The sequence below is a fragment of the Chelonia mydas genome, chromosome 7 (genome assembly GCF_015237465.2).
Source record: "Chelonia mydas isolate rCheMyd1 chromosome 7, rCheMyd1.pri.v2, whole genome shotgun sequence".
Classification (NCBI taxonomy): domain Eukaryota; kingdom Metazoa; phylum Chordata; order Testudines; family Cheloniidae; genus Chelonia; species Chelonia mydas.
Window position 1 is genome coordinate 84,618,402 of NC_057853.1, and position 17,762 is coordinate 84,636,163.

The 17,762-nt window shown below is 43.5% G+C and overlaps 1 protein-coding gene across 2 annotated transcripts in view; it reads left to right on the plus strand.

Annotated features, from left to right (window-relative positions):
• IPMK (inositol polyphosphate multikinase) overlaps nucleotides 1-17,762 on the plus strand; it is an 80,957-nt gene that overhangs the window by 31,882 nt on the left and 31,313 nt on the right. For both annotated transcript variants that reach the window (XM_037903645.2, XM_007060669.4), the window contains exon 3: nucleotides 15,823-15,919. In XM_037903645.2, the coding sequence (XP_037759573.1) occupies nucleotides 15,823-15,919 (97 nt within the window). The remainder of the gene's footprint in view (nucleotides 1-15,822; nucleotides 15,920-17,762) is intronic.

Sequence of the window (17,762 nt, forward strand, 5' to 3'; positions counted from 1 at the left end):
GAGTGAGGGTTTCCTCCAGTTCCTGATAGAATCTTTCCATATCATCATCTTCTCATGCACTTGTGGGAGCATAGATCTGGATGATTTTGAGGGTACTATTTTGGTTCAGTCGGAGGTAAAGCACCCCAATACACAATGACTTCAAATGGCATGAGACAATTTTTGAAGACCATTCCTTGTTTATGATGAATCTGACTCCTCCAACTGTCATCGTGCCTTCTCCTTTTCCTAGAATGACCATGCTTCCTTCCCTCCAGTTGACCTCCATCTCCTTCTTTCATTGTGTTGCGGAAACACCCAGCACATCGCAGGCTGTTTTTGTCTTTTTTCCTCCATGAGATGGTTTATCGGTTCCTTCCTCATCAGTGTTCTGCAATTATAAGTGCACACAGAGTTGTCCGGTTTCCTTTTGGCGACCTGGCATCTGAGATTCTTTGCAGCCTCTCGTCGTTCGAATGCCTCACTGCCTCCGGAGTGGGGATCGAGGAACATGCATAGAACTGAGACTTGGTTTTCCATGTTGTTTTAGCCATTGTTTTCAGCCACCCGCTGGCTGGGCTGTCAGTGGCGCATTTACCTCCTCAACTTAGCTAGCTTACAGCCTCAGAAAGAGGGATTATACACCCCTCCACAGAGGAAGAAACCCCCTCACTGGGCTGACAGTCCGACACCTCGATAGCATGGTTAGACCTGCCGGAGAATGCACTCCGCTACCATCGCTGTCAAACAGCCAGGGTCACCGCTGCGCCACGTTGAGGTAGGATTTGCAGCAGGTCAACTATTTGTGTATATCTTGCCGGACTGTCACCTTCACTTCTAGCTCCACAGAGAAGATCCTTTTCTCAGTATTGCCGTTCTTGGCTTCCTGGTAACTTCATGTTAATGTTTGGATATGCTGAAGAGTTTTAGTATAAGGCATCTTAAACAACCCTACATCAATGTTTGGCATGCCTCTTGGAACCTCAGGCTGTTGCTAAATGCTATTTCATTGTTCCCTGAGGCTGCAAGTCCTGTGAAGTGTTGCTTAATTTTCATTATGCAAAACTTAAACAAATTTGAAATGTAACTTGGGGTATGTCTACACCGGCAGAGTTACAGCACCAGCAGTTACAGTGCTGCTCAGAAAGTGCTGAAGGGAAACCTCTGTTGTGTGTTCACACTGTCAGCTGCCTGCACAATAGTGTTTTCACACTTATGGCACTTGCAGCGGTATTCGGAGCGGTGTACTCTGGGCAGTTATCCCACAGAGCATCTCTTCCTCTTCTGCTGCTAAGAGTTGTGGGAAGGTGGAGGGGGTTGCGGGGCATCGTGGGTCCTGTCCCAATGCTCCGGGGTGCATTGCTTTGCGTCCCAACAATCCCTCTACTTCCGTCCACATTTGGTGCCATCTTTCAATGGTTTATGTACTGCGTACTCTGCCTCTTTGATCTGCAGGAATGGATCCCAAACTGTGGAACAGTATGCTGCTTGCTCTGACCAACACGTCACGAGTGGCAGTGGAGTTATTCCTTAAACTACAAAGGCAAGAGGAGTGCAACATTGATCTCGCCACATGTAGTAGCTACAGCACGAGGTTGTTTGTGGCATTCATGGAGGTGCTGATCACAGTGGAACACCGCTTTTGGGCTCGGGAAACAAGCACTGAGTGGTGGGATCACATTGTCATGCCCGTCTGGGATGATGAGCAGTGGCTGCAGAACTTTCAGATGAGGAAAGCCACATACATGGGACTCTGAGCTCGCCCCAGCCCTGCGGTGCAAGGACACGAGAATGAGAGCTGCCCTGCTGTTGGAGAAGCACGTGGTGATTGCACTGTGGAAGCTGGCTACTCCAGACTGATACCAATGGGTCGCTAAACAGTTCGGAGTGGGAAAGTCGACCGTTGGACTCGTGTAGATGGAAGTGTGCAGGGCCGTTAATCCCATCCTGCTCCGAAAGACTGTGACTCTGGGCAATGTGTGTGACGTGGATGGCTTTGCACAACTGGGCTTTCCTAACTGCGGAGGGGCGATAGATGGAACACATATTCCAGTTCTGGCACCAGACCACTTAGTCACCGAGTGTATTAATCGGAAGGGGTATTTCTGAATGGTTCTCCAGGCGCTTGTGGATCACCAGGTGCATTTCATGGACGTTAACGCAGGCTGGTCCAGAAAGGTGCATGACGGATGCATGTTTCGGAATGCTAGCCTGTTCAGGAAGCTGCAAGCAGGGACTTTATTTCTGGACCAGAAGATCACAGTAGGGGAAGTTGAAATGCCCACTGTGATCCTGGGAGACCCCACCTATCCCTTAATGCCATGGCTTATGAAGCCATACACTGGACACCTTGACAGCAACAAGGAGTGGTTCAACAACAGGCTGAGCAAGTGCAGAATGACTGAGTGCGCTTTTGGCCATTTAAAGGACCACTGGTGCTGCCTATATGGGAGGCTGGACCTGGCTGATGACGATATTCCTATGCTTATAGCCATGTGCTGTATGCTCCATAATATTTGTGAAGGGAAGGGTGAAAGCTTCACTCAGAGGTGGAACGCTGAGGCTCAGCGCCTGGAGGCTGAGTTTGAACAGCCAGAGACCAGGGCTATTAGAGGGGCGCAGTGTGGGGCCATAAGGATCAGGGATGCCTCGAGGCAGCAATTTGAAGCTGAAAGCCACTAATATTTGTTGCTATGCTCAGGAGTGCAGTGCTTGTAATGCAAGAAGGTGATTGTGATTGGTGCAGACGATGCACTATGAAGATGTAAGAAAATTGCCTGTTGCTTTGCAGGCCTCTGTTTGCTTTCAGTTAATGGAATAAAGATTGCTTTCAAACCAAACAATTATTTTATTAAAAAACAACCACCAGAGGGGGGAGAGAAAAAAACACATCAGCATTGAGGGGAATGGGGGAAGGGAGGGTACCAGGAGGAGGTATTGTCCCAGGATGGATAAAGATTCCTGTATGTCTAGGTATGCTATCTAACCTTCTCCTTTGGAGTACAGTGCAGCGGGTACTGTACTGTACTTCAGCAAGGCTAAACTGCAAAGGGTTGGGTGTTGAGTTCAGTGGGTACTGGGGGTCCGCAGGGCTGGACTGTGACGGGGCAGGAGTGGAATGCAGCAGGTACAGACTGGAGCCAGGAGGTTGATAAAAGTGTGTTGGCAGTATCTGGGGGGCATATGGCAAAGAGTTTTGTAACAGCTGCTGCAGAGGACGACGGGCATAGAGCTGCTCGGTTTGCAGTGCTGGTAGCTCCTGGAGTGTGTCCCCTTGGCACTCCCTAATGTTTGAGTCGCTCCGTGGCTTAGTTCTGGTGCACTGTGTTCTTCTTTCGGTCCCTCTTCTCGCTATCCCTCCACTCCTTCAATTCCTGTTTCTCGGCCGCGGAGTGCATCATGACGTTATGCAGAAAGTCCTCTTTAGTTCTTCGTGGCCGCCTTCTAATTCTGTGCAGCCGTTCAGCCGCCGATAACAAAGAGGGAGGCTGGGCTCCCGAAGTCATATCTGTGAAGCCAAAATGCAACATTTTACAGAAGCAGTATTGTTTGCAACACACAGACCACTGATTGATTTTAAAAAACAGCCACCATTCACATACCTGTCACTAGGCACACATGAGCCACCAGCCCCCCAAAATGGTCAGTAACTGTAGGAGAAATCAGCGTTCCAGGACTGTACTGTACACTGGGCACTGTAGCGGGGGCTTATAATCGTTCCTGTCCCCACATTTTCCACGGGCTGTGTTAATTATGGAAGATACCTTGCTGCTGAGGGTGAGCAGGGAATCAAGAGGGGGGTCTTCTCCAAGACTGGCTTCCGTCCTGACCCTTATGTGGCTCTCCTGTGTGCAGCAATGGTCCCCCACCCTCCAAGGGATGGCACAGTGGCGCGGGAAAGTTACCCTTAATGGGGCAAGAAACAAAGCAGCTCTGCCAAAGAATCTGCGGCAGTGGGTTGCCTAGTATCTCCTTGAGGGTTTCCTGGAGATCTCTGAGGCAGATTCCTGTGAAGTGAGGGAGTCGATCAACACCCTGTTCTGCCGCTCAGACTAGGCAAGTGGTGGTACACGCATCATACAGACACAAGCCTGCTTTCTGCAACCCTCCTGCCCAACAACTTGCTTCAGCAATTCCCAAAGCCACTTACCAGGGGCCTCCTCTCCTGTTTGTGCTTCGCCAAGATCCGACAGGTGTGACTGGCTAGCCTCTTCCGGGGTACAGAAAAGCTCCGGGCTGCATGCATCTCTGACCTCTGAGTCGTCCTCTGCCTCTGCGTCCCCATCCCCCTCCACATCCTCGCCCAAGATTTCCTCCTCCTGGCTCGGTCCGCTCTCGACTGGCACGTGAGCCACCGAAGTATCCACAGTGGCCTTCGCAGTGGGAGTGGGATCGCCACTGAGTATCGCGTCCAGCTCTTCGCAGAACCGTCAGCTCGTGGGCACAGCACTGGAGTGGCAGTTTGCCTCCCATGCCTTGTGGTAGGCGTTCCGCAGCTTCTTCACTTTGACCCTGCACTACAGTGTGTCCCAGTCATGGCCCCTTTCTGTCATGCATCATGAAATCTGTCCATAGGTATCATAATTCCTACGGCTGGAGCGCAGCTGGGACTGGACAGCCTCCTCTCCCCAAATGCTGATGAAGTCCAGCAGCTCGGCATTGCTCCATGTGGGGGATCGCCTGGTGCGTGGAGCAGGCATGGCCACCTGGAAAGATGCGCTGAGACCACTGCACACATCACCGAGCAAACAGGAAGGGGACTTCCAAATCCCAAAGGAATTTATGGGGTGGGGATGATGGTTGGTCACCTGAGGGCAGGGCAGTGGAGTTCAAACCGATGACCAGAGAGGCGAAAACAGGCATTACGGGACACCTCCCAGAGGCCAGTCACAACGCTGTAATTGTCCAGGGTGTCTACACTGGCACCGCAGTGCTGTACCCCCGGTGCAGAAAGCCGTATGCCTCTCATCGGAGTTGGGTTTTTTTTTTTTTGTTTTTTTTTGTTTTTTTTACAGTGCTGCAACTGCTCAGTTTTTGCACACTAACCGACTTGGTAGTGTGTACACCTTGGGAGTTAAACGCAGAAAGCTGCTTTACTGTGCAGAAACTTGCCAGTGTAGACAAAGCTTTGGTATTTTGTTGGTTAGAAAATTGACTGAATTGTCTTTATATAAAGTCATGTTCTTCCTGTCTGTTATCAAACTGAAACTTCTATCTAGTTTAATAGGCACCACCAAAGCAATACATCTTTAAGAAAAATGAGAGTTTGGAAGTATTAGAGACTTTCTGAAATCCACTTCCAGAAGATGTTTTACAAAGTAAACCATGAAAATGTCAAATAGCAGCTGTTGAATTTAGTAGAAAAAACTGTTGCTTTATTGCAACTTATAGTATAGCTGTCTTTGTCAGAAGAGTAATTTTATAATGTTTACAAGGCACAGTTTTGCCCAGCAAAAAGATTTTACACAATTGTGGGAATGAGGACTATTCTGAGACATTGGGTGCAATTTCCCTATAGTCTCAGAGACAGGTATCTTTTGCTAGAGTTTGAGTGTTTACATACAACTGTATTTTTGATATTTAAAATAATTGTTTCATAATTCTTTACAAATATTTATGAACTATAAGTTTTGTAATTGTTAACCACCTCAGTAGTTGAATGACTATCCCGACATTTGTTTACTGAGGTGTGTTAAGAAATATTAGAATAGTTGGCTAAAGGGAAACCTTGTCTGACTTTTGACTTGTGACGTGAATATATTTCCACATTATCTTGTGACCATCACATGATACTACTTAAGAAGTTGTGAGGTCAAACACTTAAAAGTTAGATAATTTTAGATTTACAGTTGCTGTTACAACCTTCATTCTCCCGCACCCCACTCATTTGTGCTTGCATCTCATGCACTACATGAGGCCATGGTCCTGTGGGAAATGTAAAGCATGGTCATATAACTAAAGGCTATATCATAATGCATTTGCACAAAGAGGCAGAATTAAAGCTGCATAGCAAGTCATAAATCTGGCATTTTCTAGCTTCCTAAATGCTTGACTTTACAACCTAATGTTCTTTAAAAAAAAATTTATTATTTACAAGTGTAACAACATCCCATCGTGCATTATCAGAAGTGTCTGAACCCTGAACCTTCAGAACTGTAGGTCAGATTTCAGCCACTTAATTTATAGGACAAACTACAATAGCTGGCAGCAGAGAAGTTTGAGGGGAGTGGTGTTGGTGAGTCTGGTCTTATTCTTTCTCCTTGTCTCATTCCCTGCACATGTATCTTTGTTCTCAGTGTTGCTAAAAAGTACTTTAAAAACTATATCAATTGTACTGCTCATGTTCATAATGCAATTTTAAAACATTTGAGATTCTGTCAAATGGCTAGTTTCACCAGAACCATTTAAAGGCACTGTTCTATAGTAAAAACTAGTTTTCCTTCTAAAATTCAATGTTTTCTTTGCCCCAAGTCACTTAGATGCATTAAGCTTTTTATAAAAATACTTGCAGTTTTTAATAGGTACGAATATTCCCTGCCCCACCCACACCCTCTCTTTGTCAAAAACGGATGAGTTGTTTGGGCTCAAACTCCCTCCCACCCATTCTCCCCAAAAAAGGTACTTTGGGGCAGAGACCAAACATCCAATTTATAGCTTTAAACCTGGACTACTATTAGATTGGATAGCTTCCATTTGAGCTATCTGAAAAATATAGCTCATGGTATGTGACATCCATACCTACGCCAGTATGAACTGGCATAAGTTGTTGTGCAATTCTTGATTTATTATATGAAGATTTTACAAAAATAAGTGTGTTTGACTTTGTGCTACTAATGGGCATATTTTCCACATTTGCATACATGTATTACACAGAGTGGTGGTAACTTGAAAAAATTAAAAATTAGTGCTTTAAAAATTGGTTTTTATGAATGTGACATTACCCAGGGTACAGTCTGGACTGAACAGCTGTCCCCCCTCAATTCTCCAACCTAGGGTGCCTTTTTTACACTGCTTTACTGTGAGAGCAACCACTCCTGGTCTGCTCATACACAGCCTCTAGCATGTAAATTACTTCCAGCTGTATTGTATGAGTGCTATGGCCAGGCACTCTTAAATTACACTGCAGAGGAACACCAGCAAATTCCCAGTCCCAGGCTTTCCCCCAGAAATGTGTATCTTGTACTGCCCAGCCCTCTGGAGGACAACACAAGCTTATATAAAGTCCATCATTTTATTAATAGAAAATGATATGCACAAATCCTGCTATTTCAAATGGAGTTTCCCAGACACTTCAATCCCAAGCACAATGGTTTAGATAAAACAATAAAACAAGTTTATTAATGACAGAGAGATTTTAAGGGACTACAAGTAATGAGGCATAATTGGTTAGGAGTAAATAAAAAGTAAAACGCAACTAATATCTAACTTAAGAAGCTAGAGTGAATTCAAAGCAAAGGTCTTTCTCATCATATGTTCTAGCAGTCTTACTGGTTGAATTTCTTTCTGCCAGGATCTCTCCCCAGTCCAATGATGCTTCCTTTGTCCATTAAGTGTTGTGAATGCTGTGAAGAGAGATATTTTTGGGGGATCTGTTTCCCTTTCTTATAGCTTTTTTTTTTTTTCTCTTTTTTCTTTGAAAATCCTCTCCAGCTGAGCTTCAGGAGACTGAAAGTCTGTTTCGACAGGAACCTCCAGCTGTTTCTTTGCCAAGATGTAAAATTCTCACTCACCCTTTTTTCTGCCAAAGAGTGGCCACTTGACCAGTCATAATCCATTGATCTTGTTGACACCTGCTGAGGGGTCTGTTTGCCTTCTGTTTCTGAGGAACTGGTTTGTGGCTGTTTTTGCAAACTTGGAACGTCTCTCTAATATTCTACAGTAGAATCTTTTATCTGTATATAGCATGTTGCCACACACATTGTACCAGGATAGTAATGATCAGCCAGTTATGAGTTTTCAAATGATACCTCACAAGGCATGCTTTGTACAACATTTATCATAGTCTTATAAAAGGAGTGAACATAAGGTGTAGACTGTGACAGTGAATGAGTGATGTACTTGCTGAAGATTGAGTGTTTGAAATAAGCAGTAACCTTTAGGTTCCAGGCAAGGCTTATTGATGGTCCATCTTTCCAGCTTTTGTAGTTATTGTGCACATAGCATGTATTGCTTAATGTAGTGTTAACTGTAATGCTATTGTATGAGCCCAAGTTACCATTGTTGTAGGTATCTAAATTTGTTGATTCCTGTACTTGTGAAATTTAGTTGCATGTCCTTGGCTGTCTTAAAACAAACTAGACAATGCAATTTCATATTAATATGCAAGATACTTTATTCAGTTCATATTCAGCATTCTGGACTTTGTGTCTGATTACAGCGTACTTACTGGAGTGCATGCATTAAAAGGAGAAGATGTCCATTAGCTGCTGTTTATTACTACTGAGCTCTTTCTTATGGACAGGCATTGCTCTCTTTTATGCATGAGAATGAACAATGCTTCCTGAACAATTTTTTGCAGTTAACCAAATATGGTACATGTTCTTAGTTGATACACTTCTCCCCCACACCCTTCCAAAAAAAAAAAAAAAAAAGTAATCATGCAAACTGATACTGAGATCTGTATTTAAAGAAAAACAAGCGATCTGGATATCTGGGGAGGGATAGCTCAGTGGTTTGAGCTTTGGCCTGCTAAACCCAGGGTTGTGAGTTCAATCCTTGAGGGGGCCATTTGGGATCTGGGGCAAAAATTGGGGATTTGTCTTGCTTTGAGCAGGGGGTTGGACTAGATGACCTCCTGAGGTCCCTTCCAACCATGGTATTCTATGATTCTTAAGTGAAATTAGTCTAGATTTAAAAAAAAAATTGAATTGCTTTTGGGATCAAGACAACTTTGTAGGAGGCTGATTAACATAATGCTCTTAATTCCATTTCATTGGCGTTGAAGCAGTGACTCATCCTTTAACATGACAGTAAGATCTTTTTTCCATTTTAAAACACAGCTGTTTTACATCTGCTCTTCTTCACAGGGTAGTAGACTATTTAAGAAACCTTCCTTATTCTTGGAGTGATTAAGCCCTGTTTTTTATATGATCTTGACGTTGGGATATCCTACTGCATTAGTGTTCTAAATCTACAGAAGTGTATTTTTGGTACCTTCCCAAGTCCATGGACATTAATATTACTATCATAAAAGTAAGTCAGACTATGATTCTGATTTTTAAAATTGTAGAAATGGCATCTTTTAACTCAACATGCTGTTCCCCTGTGTCTGTTCAGAATCATATCTGTTTATTTTATTGGCTAAAATATTTATTAGTACCATAAAACCAAAGCAGGACAAGTAACTGAACTCTTTTTTTTCTGGTTCATGTGTCAACAGAATTATCTACTCAGTTTGATTTGTAGAATATTTACCATCAATGTGAGCTAAGAGAACCCAGATCCAGGTTGACAATGAGGAAAGCAGTCTCATTACATGTAAACTGAACAGATTTGTTTTGGAAGTCACTAAGGCAACAAACATAAAACTTCCCAATGCTGTTATGTAGGAGTTTTGTTTTTCAGAGTAGAACCCTGTTTAAAGACTTGTTTGCATAGTGTGGCAAAGTGCATATGTTAACATTAAAAAGTACCTAGTTTGAGTTCAGCTCTGGGCAGTTAAAGTGCAACACGTTAGGGTGCTTTACAAATCACACCCCTCTGGCACACATTGCTGCACAGTGTAGACAAGCCCTTTCTCTTCATTAGAGATTTCACTCGTAAATTAGGGGTTTTCTTGTTAATGTGCTCAGTCATTAACGTCCTCATCAACACCCTGAGTGACACCATACCATGAGGCAACCATCATGCCTTGAGAGGTAGAACAAACCATGAGTGAGCTTGTCTTGCTTTTTACCAACTCAGGGTATCCGCAAGGAGAATATGCAGCTGGAGTTGCATAAGGAGTTCACTAGGTGATCAGAACAACAGTATGGAACAGCTTGGATGCTGGCAGGAGGACCTAGGGAAGGCCGAAAAGCAAAGAAAGACGCAATTCCAAGCTGAAAGGGAAATGCTGGTGGAGTATTTTCTTTATGATCAGGAGATAAGGGAGTGAGACGTGCCATTTCAGAGGGATGTGATTGAGACGTTCGAGGATCATGAGCCATTCAGCCCAAAGCTGTCCTGCCCAAATTATCTGCTTAGCCATGTCCAGTCCCATAATTTTGTCTCCATTGTACCATGTCCTCCAACCTATGGACAACTCTTGTTGTGGGCGAAGCCAGTCAGCAGTTATCTGCTGCATTTTCTTCCAGTTTTAATATGGATGAAGTGAACACATCCGGATATGCAGTTCCTTTCATATATAACATGGCACACAACATTTTCAGTTTATTTTGCTGTCAGATGTTTGGAGTGTGTGTTGCACTGTTATGCTCTTGCATGCCATTGTTGCTGTTTTGCACTTGTTTCTTTCATTTTGTACATCCTTTCAACTTTGTCGTGGGATCTGGATGCCTAAATATGCTGACATTTAATAAAGCTTTGCTTAGGCACATACTGAGTTCTGGAGTTCTAGTGGATAAATACATCAAACAGAAATAACAGGTCCACCATATTTATTTCATAAAAAAATATTGCAAGACCACATTTCACTCCCTTGGCCCACATTCTGGCATCAGCACCCGTATACTTCCCACACAGCTCAAATGGGGGTGCACGAGGCAACCCATGTGGCTATTGTTGTAATGGACCATGTGCCAGCATCAAGAGGTGCACTAGGTGGCTATCTATAAGAAGACTCCAAAAAATGGGTGTCCTCAATCCATTCTACTGCCAGATATTCCCCCTTGTATTGTGGAGCACACGTGTCTCTGTGCCATGTACGGCATTATATATACTACAGTCCAAATGAGTCTGTAAGTAGCACCATCTTTCTGTCAAAAGCACATTCTGCCACCTTCCTTTTCCCTGCTTGGTGTGTAATTGTACTCTCTTGCCAGGGCAGTGGAAATCATAAATCTTCATTACCCAGGGTATAGGAGGGTAGGCAGGGTTGGCTGAAATGAGAATGAATGTGGACATCCCACTGATCATTGTCACTTGGTCTGAATCCAGTATTACCTACACTGAAGCAGACCCAGGCCTCCAGAACCCCTCACCTTGTGTACTCTACCATGTGTATGCTATGTAGGTGTCCATGAATCTGACACAGTAGTCCTGCATGGTGACGAAGTAGTAGCCTTTCCTGTTAATGTACTTGCTTGAGTTGGTGGGCATGTAAGTATAGCGTGTCATCAATTGCACCTGCACAGTTTGGGAGTGCCATCTGTTCAAACCCCATGGTTATTTCTGAATAACCCCCCTACGTTGCTGTAGAGCAATACTTGCTTTCAGATTTCTGCGACTACTGTGCCAAATATGGATTTGTCAATCCCCAAATGATTACAGTAGAGCTGTATGGAGTTGCTGGGTTCCACGAGTCAATAGCAACATACTTCTGGGCCATTACTGCCTCTCGTCTGAGTGTTTTGGTGCTCCAGGGTCCAGGCGAATTTTTATTTTTTTTCCCCACATCTCCAGGGATCTTGCTTTCCTCGTACAAAAGTTCTGGGCCTACTGCTGCTTGTATATTTCCATCACCATATAGTCCCACCACTCTGTGCTCTGGTCCTGGGAGTGGGGTGATGGTGTGTTTGCTGTGAAAGAGAACATCAGCTGGGTCCATGCCTCCATAGCTGCATGGTACTGATCTCTTCTTGGTGTGCTTTTAACAGCAAGCCCTACCGCTGCCTTCTCTGGGGAAACCGACTTTGTTAAATGTCTGCTGGCGTCTCTTGGTGGCAGCTTTCACAGAGGCATGCCAAAGAAACGTTGCCTTCATAAAAACTAGTAGTTGTTGGTCCTAGTTGTTGGAATGAGCAGGCTGCATATCTGAGAGCACAAGCAGGTAAAAGCACAACAGCTTGCGTCCTGCCAGGCAATGGATCTCCTGAGCCTAGAACATTTCTGTCCACAATTCCCAGAGGGGACAGACTGTTTTTTCTCACAGCGCCCTGTGAACACATATCTCAAGTGAGCATGAGCTTTCGTGAGCTACAGCTCACTTCATCGGATGCATAGCATATCGTGGAAACTGCAGAAGACATTATATACACACAGAGACCATGAAACAAAACTTCCTCCTACCCCACTCCCCCGCTGGCAACAGCTTATCTAAAGTGATCATCAAGTGGAGCCATTTCCAGCACAAATCCAGGTTTTCTCACCCTTCCCCCCCCCCCCCCCCACACACACATACAAACTCACTCTCCTGCTGGCAACAGCCCATCCCCCTTTGAAACCCCTCTTTATAATGCGCATGATAATCAAGGTGGGTCACCTCCAGCACTAATCCAGGTTTTCTCACCCCCCCCCACACCCCCCCCTCCAAAAACCACACACACAAACTCATTCTCCTGCTGGCAACAGCTCATCTTACAATGTGCACAGCAATAATCCAAGTTTAACCAGAATGTCTTGGGGGGGGGGTTTTGCAGGAAAAAAACAAGGGGAGACAGGCTACCTAGCATAATGACTTAGCCACTCCCAGTCTCTATTCAAGCCCAAATTAATAGTATCCAATTTGCAAATGAATTCCAATTCAGCAGTTTCTCGCTGGAGTCTGGATTTGAAGTTTTTTTGCTTTAAGATAGCGACCCTCATGTCTGTGATTGCGTGACCAGAGAGATTGAAGTGTTCTCCGACTGGTTTATGAATGTGATAATTCTTGACATCTGATTTGTGTCCATTTATTCTTTTACGTAGAGACTGTCCAGTTTGACCAATGTACATGGCAGAGGGGCATTGCTGGCACATGATGGCATATATCACATTGGTGGATGTGCAGGTGAACGAGCCTCTGATAGTGTGGCTGATGTTGTTAGGCCCTGTGATGGTGTCCCCTGAATAGATATGTGGGCACAGTTGGCAACGGGCTTTGTTGCAAGGATAGGTTCCTGGGCTAGTGGTTCTGTTGTGTGGTATGTGGTTGTTGGTGAGTATTCGCTTCAGGTTGGGGGGCTGTCTGTAGGCAAGGACTGGCCTTTCTCCCAGGATTTGTGAGAGTGTTGGGTCATCCTTCAGGATAGGTTGTAGATCCTTAATAATGCGTTGGAGGGGTTTTAGTTGGGGGCTGAAGGTGACGGCTAGTGGCGTTCTGTTATTTTCTTTGTTAGGCCTGTCCTGTAGTAGGTGACTTCTGGGAACTCTTCTGGCTCTATCAATCTGTTTCTTCACTTCCGCAGGTGGGTATTGTAGTTGTAAGAATGCTTGATAGAGATCTTGTAGGTGTTTGTCTCTGTCTGAGGGGTTGGAGCAAATGCGGTTGTATCGCAGAGCTTGGCTGTAGACGATGGATCGTGTGGTGTGGTCAGGGTGAAAGCTGGAGGCATGTAGGTAGGAATAGTGGTCAGTAGGTTTCTGGTATAGGGTGGTGTTGATGTGACCATCGTTTATTAGCACTGTAGTGTCCAGGAAGTGGATCTCTTGTGTGGACTGGACCAGGCTGAGGTTGATGGTGGGATGGGAGGGTCGCTATCTTAAAGCAAAAAAACTTCAAATCCAGACTCCAGCGAGAAACTGCTGAATTGGAATTCATTTGCAAATTGGATACTATTAATTTGGGCTTGAATAGAGACTGGGAGTGGCTAAGTCATTATGCTAGGTAGCCTGTCTCCCCTTGTTTTTTTCCTGCAAAACCCCCCCCAAGACGTTCTGGTTAAACTTGGATTATTGCTGTGCACATTGTAAGATGAGCTGTTGCCAGCAGGAGAATGAGTTTGTGTGTGTGGTTTTTGGAGGGGGGTGTGTGGGGGGTGTGTGAGAAAACCTGGATTAGTGCTGGAGGTGACCCACCTTGATTATCATGCGCATTATAAAGAGGGGTTTCAAAGGGGGATGGGCTGTTGCCAGCAGGAGAGTGAGTTTGTATGTGTGTGTGTGTGGGGGGGGGGGGGGAAGGGTGAGAAAACCTGGATTTGTGCTGGAAATGGCTCCACTTGATGATCACTTTAGATAAGCTGTTGCCAGCGGGGGAGTGGGGTGGGAGGAAGTTTTGTTTCATGGTCTCTGTGTGTATATAATGTCTTCTGCAGTTTCCACGATATGCTATGCATCCGATGAAGTGAGCTGTAGCTCACGAAAGCTCATGCTCAAATAAACTGGTTAGTCTCTAAGGTGCCACAAGTACTCCTTTTCTTTTTACGAATACAGACTAACACGGCTGTTACTCTGAAATATGTCAAGTGGTGCATTGAGCTGTGGTGGTATGGACCATGGGATATACACCCAGAAATCTCTCTCAACTGGATACAGTGCCAGTGCAGACATTGGGCATGATAGCAGCTGTGTGGAACTTGACCACTGTTCTGCAGTGTAATTGTGCTCTGTCAAGTTAGACTAAATCAAGATGACTAACTTGTGAGTACTCAACTCAAGGTTAGACTGAAGGTAAGACAAAGTCTAAGACAAAAATGCTTAAACCAGCTTTAACATTCTCCTGCTGCTTGATGCTCCAATGTACCTGAATTGACATAAATAGTCACAATTGAGGTTTGCCTTGATGTTTGTGGAATTGTAACTAGATATTTTTGTTCACCTTCATCCTAAAGCCATTGTGGTATCATTTAGTTCAGTCTACCATGTAACATCTTCAGTTTTGAGGAGGAGATTCAATTATAAGAAGGAAATCTCCTTCCATGGCTATATGGGTTAGTTTTGCAGCATAAATGGGCTCTGTTTGTTTGGGAGTTGCATTTAAGAAGCTTTGTAAACAGTTTGGAAATGCAGTTAAAACATTGCAGTTTGGTCTGTTGCAGAATGAAAATGTGTTAGTATTTGTAGGTAACTACTACACTGTGTCTGGGGGTCTTCCAGCACAGTTGCTACAGCGTAGATAGAAACTGACCCACATCTGCAATGGCTTTGGGGCCTTGCTGTCTACAAGTGTATAGACTTGGTGTTTAACAGTGATCTGTACCCTTTATCAGTGTGGACATACTTTTTTGGGGGGGCGGGCGTGGTGTCTAAAACTTATGCTAGTAAAACTGCTCTAAGTTATCTGCTGTGTTGCTGGCAGCTATGTTCTCTGACAAAAAATTCTATTCCACACTGGACAGGGAAATGTTTTTTAGAACCCTGCTCGCAACAATAGCATTTAAAAGTGGTTGTAGTTATAGGACAGTCTCTAAATTCCAGTTTATGTGAATGACAAATTTAATACTGCAGAAATGTAATAAAGAGCAGCTACTATTCCCAAACAATTTTTTCCAACCGTTTCTTGCCAAATACTAGAAAAAAACAAAAGCGGAGGTAAACAAATGCATGTGAATAACGTGTTATGCCTGTGTAATTTTTCAAAGGATGTACTGAGGGGTTTTTTTTGGGGGGGGGGGGTGCGAAGTGGGGGGGAAAAATCAGAACTGAATCTGTATTCTAAGCTTGATACAATTTAAAATGGCTAAAATGTGTAGTAATCCTTCAAAATCCAGGATTTCGGATAGAAGAATGAACTCAGTCTGTACTATACTGGCTTTTTAATACCAACAATTACAACTTAAAGTTTGATGAGAAAAGATTAACTGTTTTTTTTTTTGTTCAAGTTAGCTAATACAGTATGCCATGGGTAGTAAAAATCAATGTATGTTCTGCATGTTGGAAGATTACACATCTTGAATTTCTCATATATACTTTACATGTAAAAACCTACAGGAGGCGATAAAGTGGTTGTAAATGTTCTAGAATACAGGCTATTATAGGTAGTAGTTGGTTCTTGAAAATATAAAATGCATAATTTAAAGTTATATTTCCCCTCTTGTGTTTCAGGTTTATGCTGCTGACTGTTGTGACAGTGTTCTTCTAGAGCTGCGGAAATATTTGCCAAAATATTTTGGCAGCTGGTCACCACCTACTGCACCTAACGGTATTGTTTTTTAATTTTATGCTAGCTGTCCAAACTGGATGGGAAATTTTCTGGGAAATTAGTTTGGCAATACCAACCTTTGTAACTATTTTATAGCATAATCGTATTCCCTATAACATCACATACAATATAACAGTCATTTAAATAGGTACCCTGTTTAAGAAGAACTTTTAATGTAGGAAAAATATTTTGTCCTACAGATATTCCTGAGTCTGAGTGAGACCAAGATCTGACACCTTAAAACTTTATTTGAATAACACTGTAAATATGTTGCACTTTTTTCTCTGATCTTTCTGGTGCGTAACTGGAAACAAAGATACAAATTTCTGCCTTATATTTAAGAAATGAACTAGTGTCCCCACTTTCTTATCTATTGTCCACGTGGGCAGATAGAACCTCTGGAACAGGACACTATAAAGCCCATCTAAATCTTTGACCACCTTTTAATTAGCAGTTGCACTCTTTTGGTATAACTTTATTAGGTGTTGCTTATGCTCCCTGTGGATAACTTGTTTTCCATTAACAATTATGAATTATTCTGTGTAAAGTAATTCTACTATAATTCCTTTAGTGCCTGGTACCTCCTTGGTTCACATTAATGCCTTCTTGCTTTTGTTTTTGGCAGTATCTCAAAGAGCTTTGTTACAGTACCTATCCTTTTTATCCTTCATTCTTTGGTATGGAGTCAGCCCTTCTGCAGCTGTCCAGGGTCCTTCTGCTGCAGCACATGGCTTGTCTCCTCAGTCATGGAGCCCCCTGCTCCCCTTCTTCAGCATGTCCATCTCTTTTCCTCACTTCTGCTGAAATGCTCCTATGAGTCCCTCAAGTTTATGTGTCTTGCTATGAACACCTGGTTCTCTTTCCCTGCTGCCAATAACTTTCCACTCTCTAAACATGAGCCCCTTTGTTGAGGGACTGGAGAATGCAGGTTTTCCTAGGCTTGAGCTAGCCCATTATCCTCGGGTGTTTCTACCTGAATAGCTGACTGTAAAGGTCTAACAACTGGCTATCGTTCCTACTCTGTCAGAAATGAGAGAGAGCCCTGTCAGCCCCAGGTGGAATCCATATACACATAGAGATATTCAAAAATGAAGAAATTTTCAGAAGAACAACTAGATGATATCAACCAGAATTTATAAACTGTACAGAGAGAGTGCCAAAATCATCACTACCTCTAGGAATGTTCTATTGGAAAAGGAGTGGTGGGTAGGAGAGAAGATTGATCAAGACACGCTGCTGGGAATGATAGACTTGCAGTGGGAAAGAGAAGGACTGTTAAGAATTGAGATTGTTGACAATACCTGGGAGGGACAGACAAACGTTATTGTGAGGGCCATGAATTAAGCAGGCACAGTTGATAGCCAAGAGGGAGGATGGGGTAACTTATTTCACAGGGAAAGGGTGGAAATGAGAAGTCTAAGGCTAGATCATTAATATTTGGGTGAAATGGGAGAAGATGCCAGCTAGATTAGATAAAATCTATTACCAATTAGAACAAAATAAAACTAGAAAACATTGACTGATGTTCATAAACACACTTATTAACATTCATATATTTCCATACTGGTGGAGCAGGTGTTCTACTCTATTTAAATATAATGTTCCATCAAAGATTGAAGGGAAAGTGTGTTTAGGCCTTCCCAATCATGATTTAACATGAGTCAACAAGCTGGTGTGTGTGAGCCATAGAGTTATAGGATATGGACAAGTTGTCTTCTCTCAATCCCCACCCCCAATAAATTGCTGTAAAATTGGAGCAAGACAAATTTGATTTGAACTTAGATTTCATGGAGTGTGGGTAATTGAAGATTATTAGTAATATATAAAAACATGATTCTAAAGG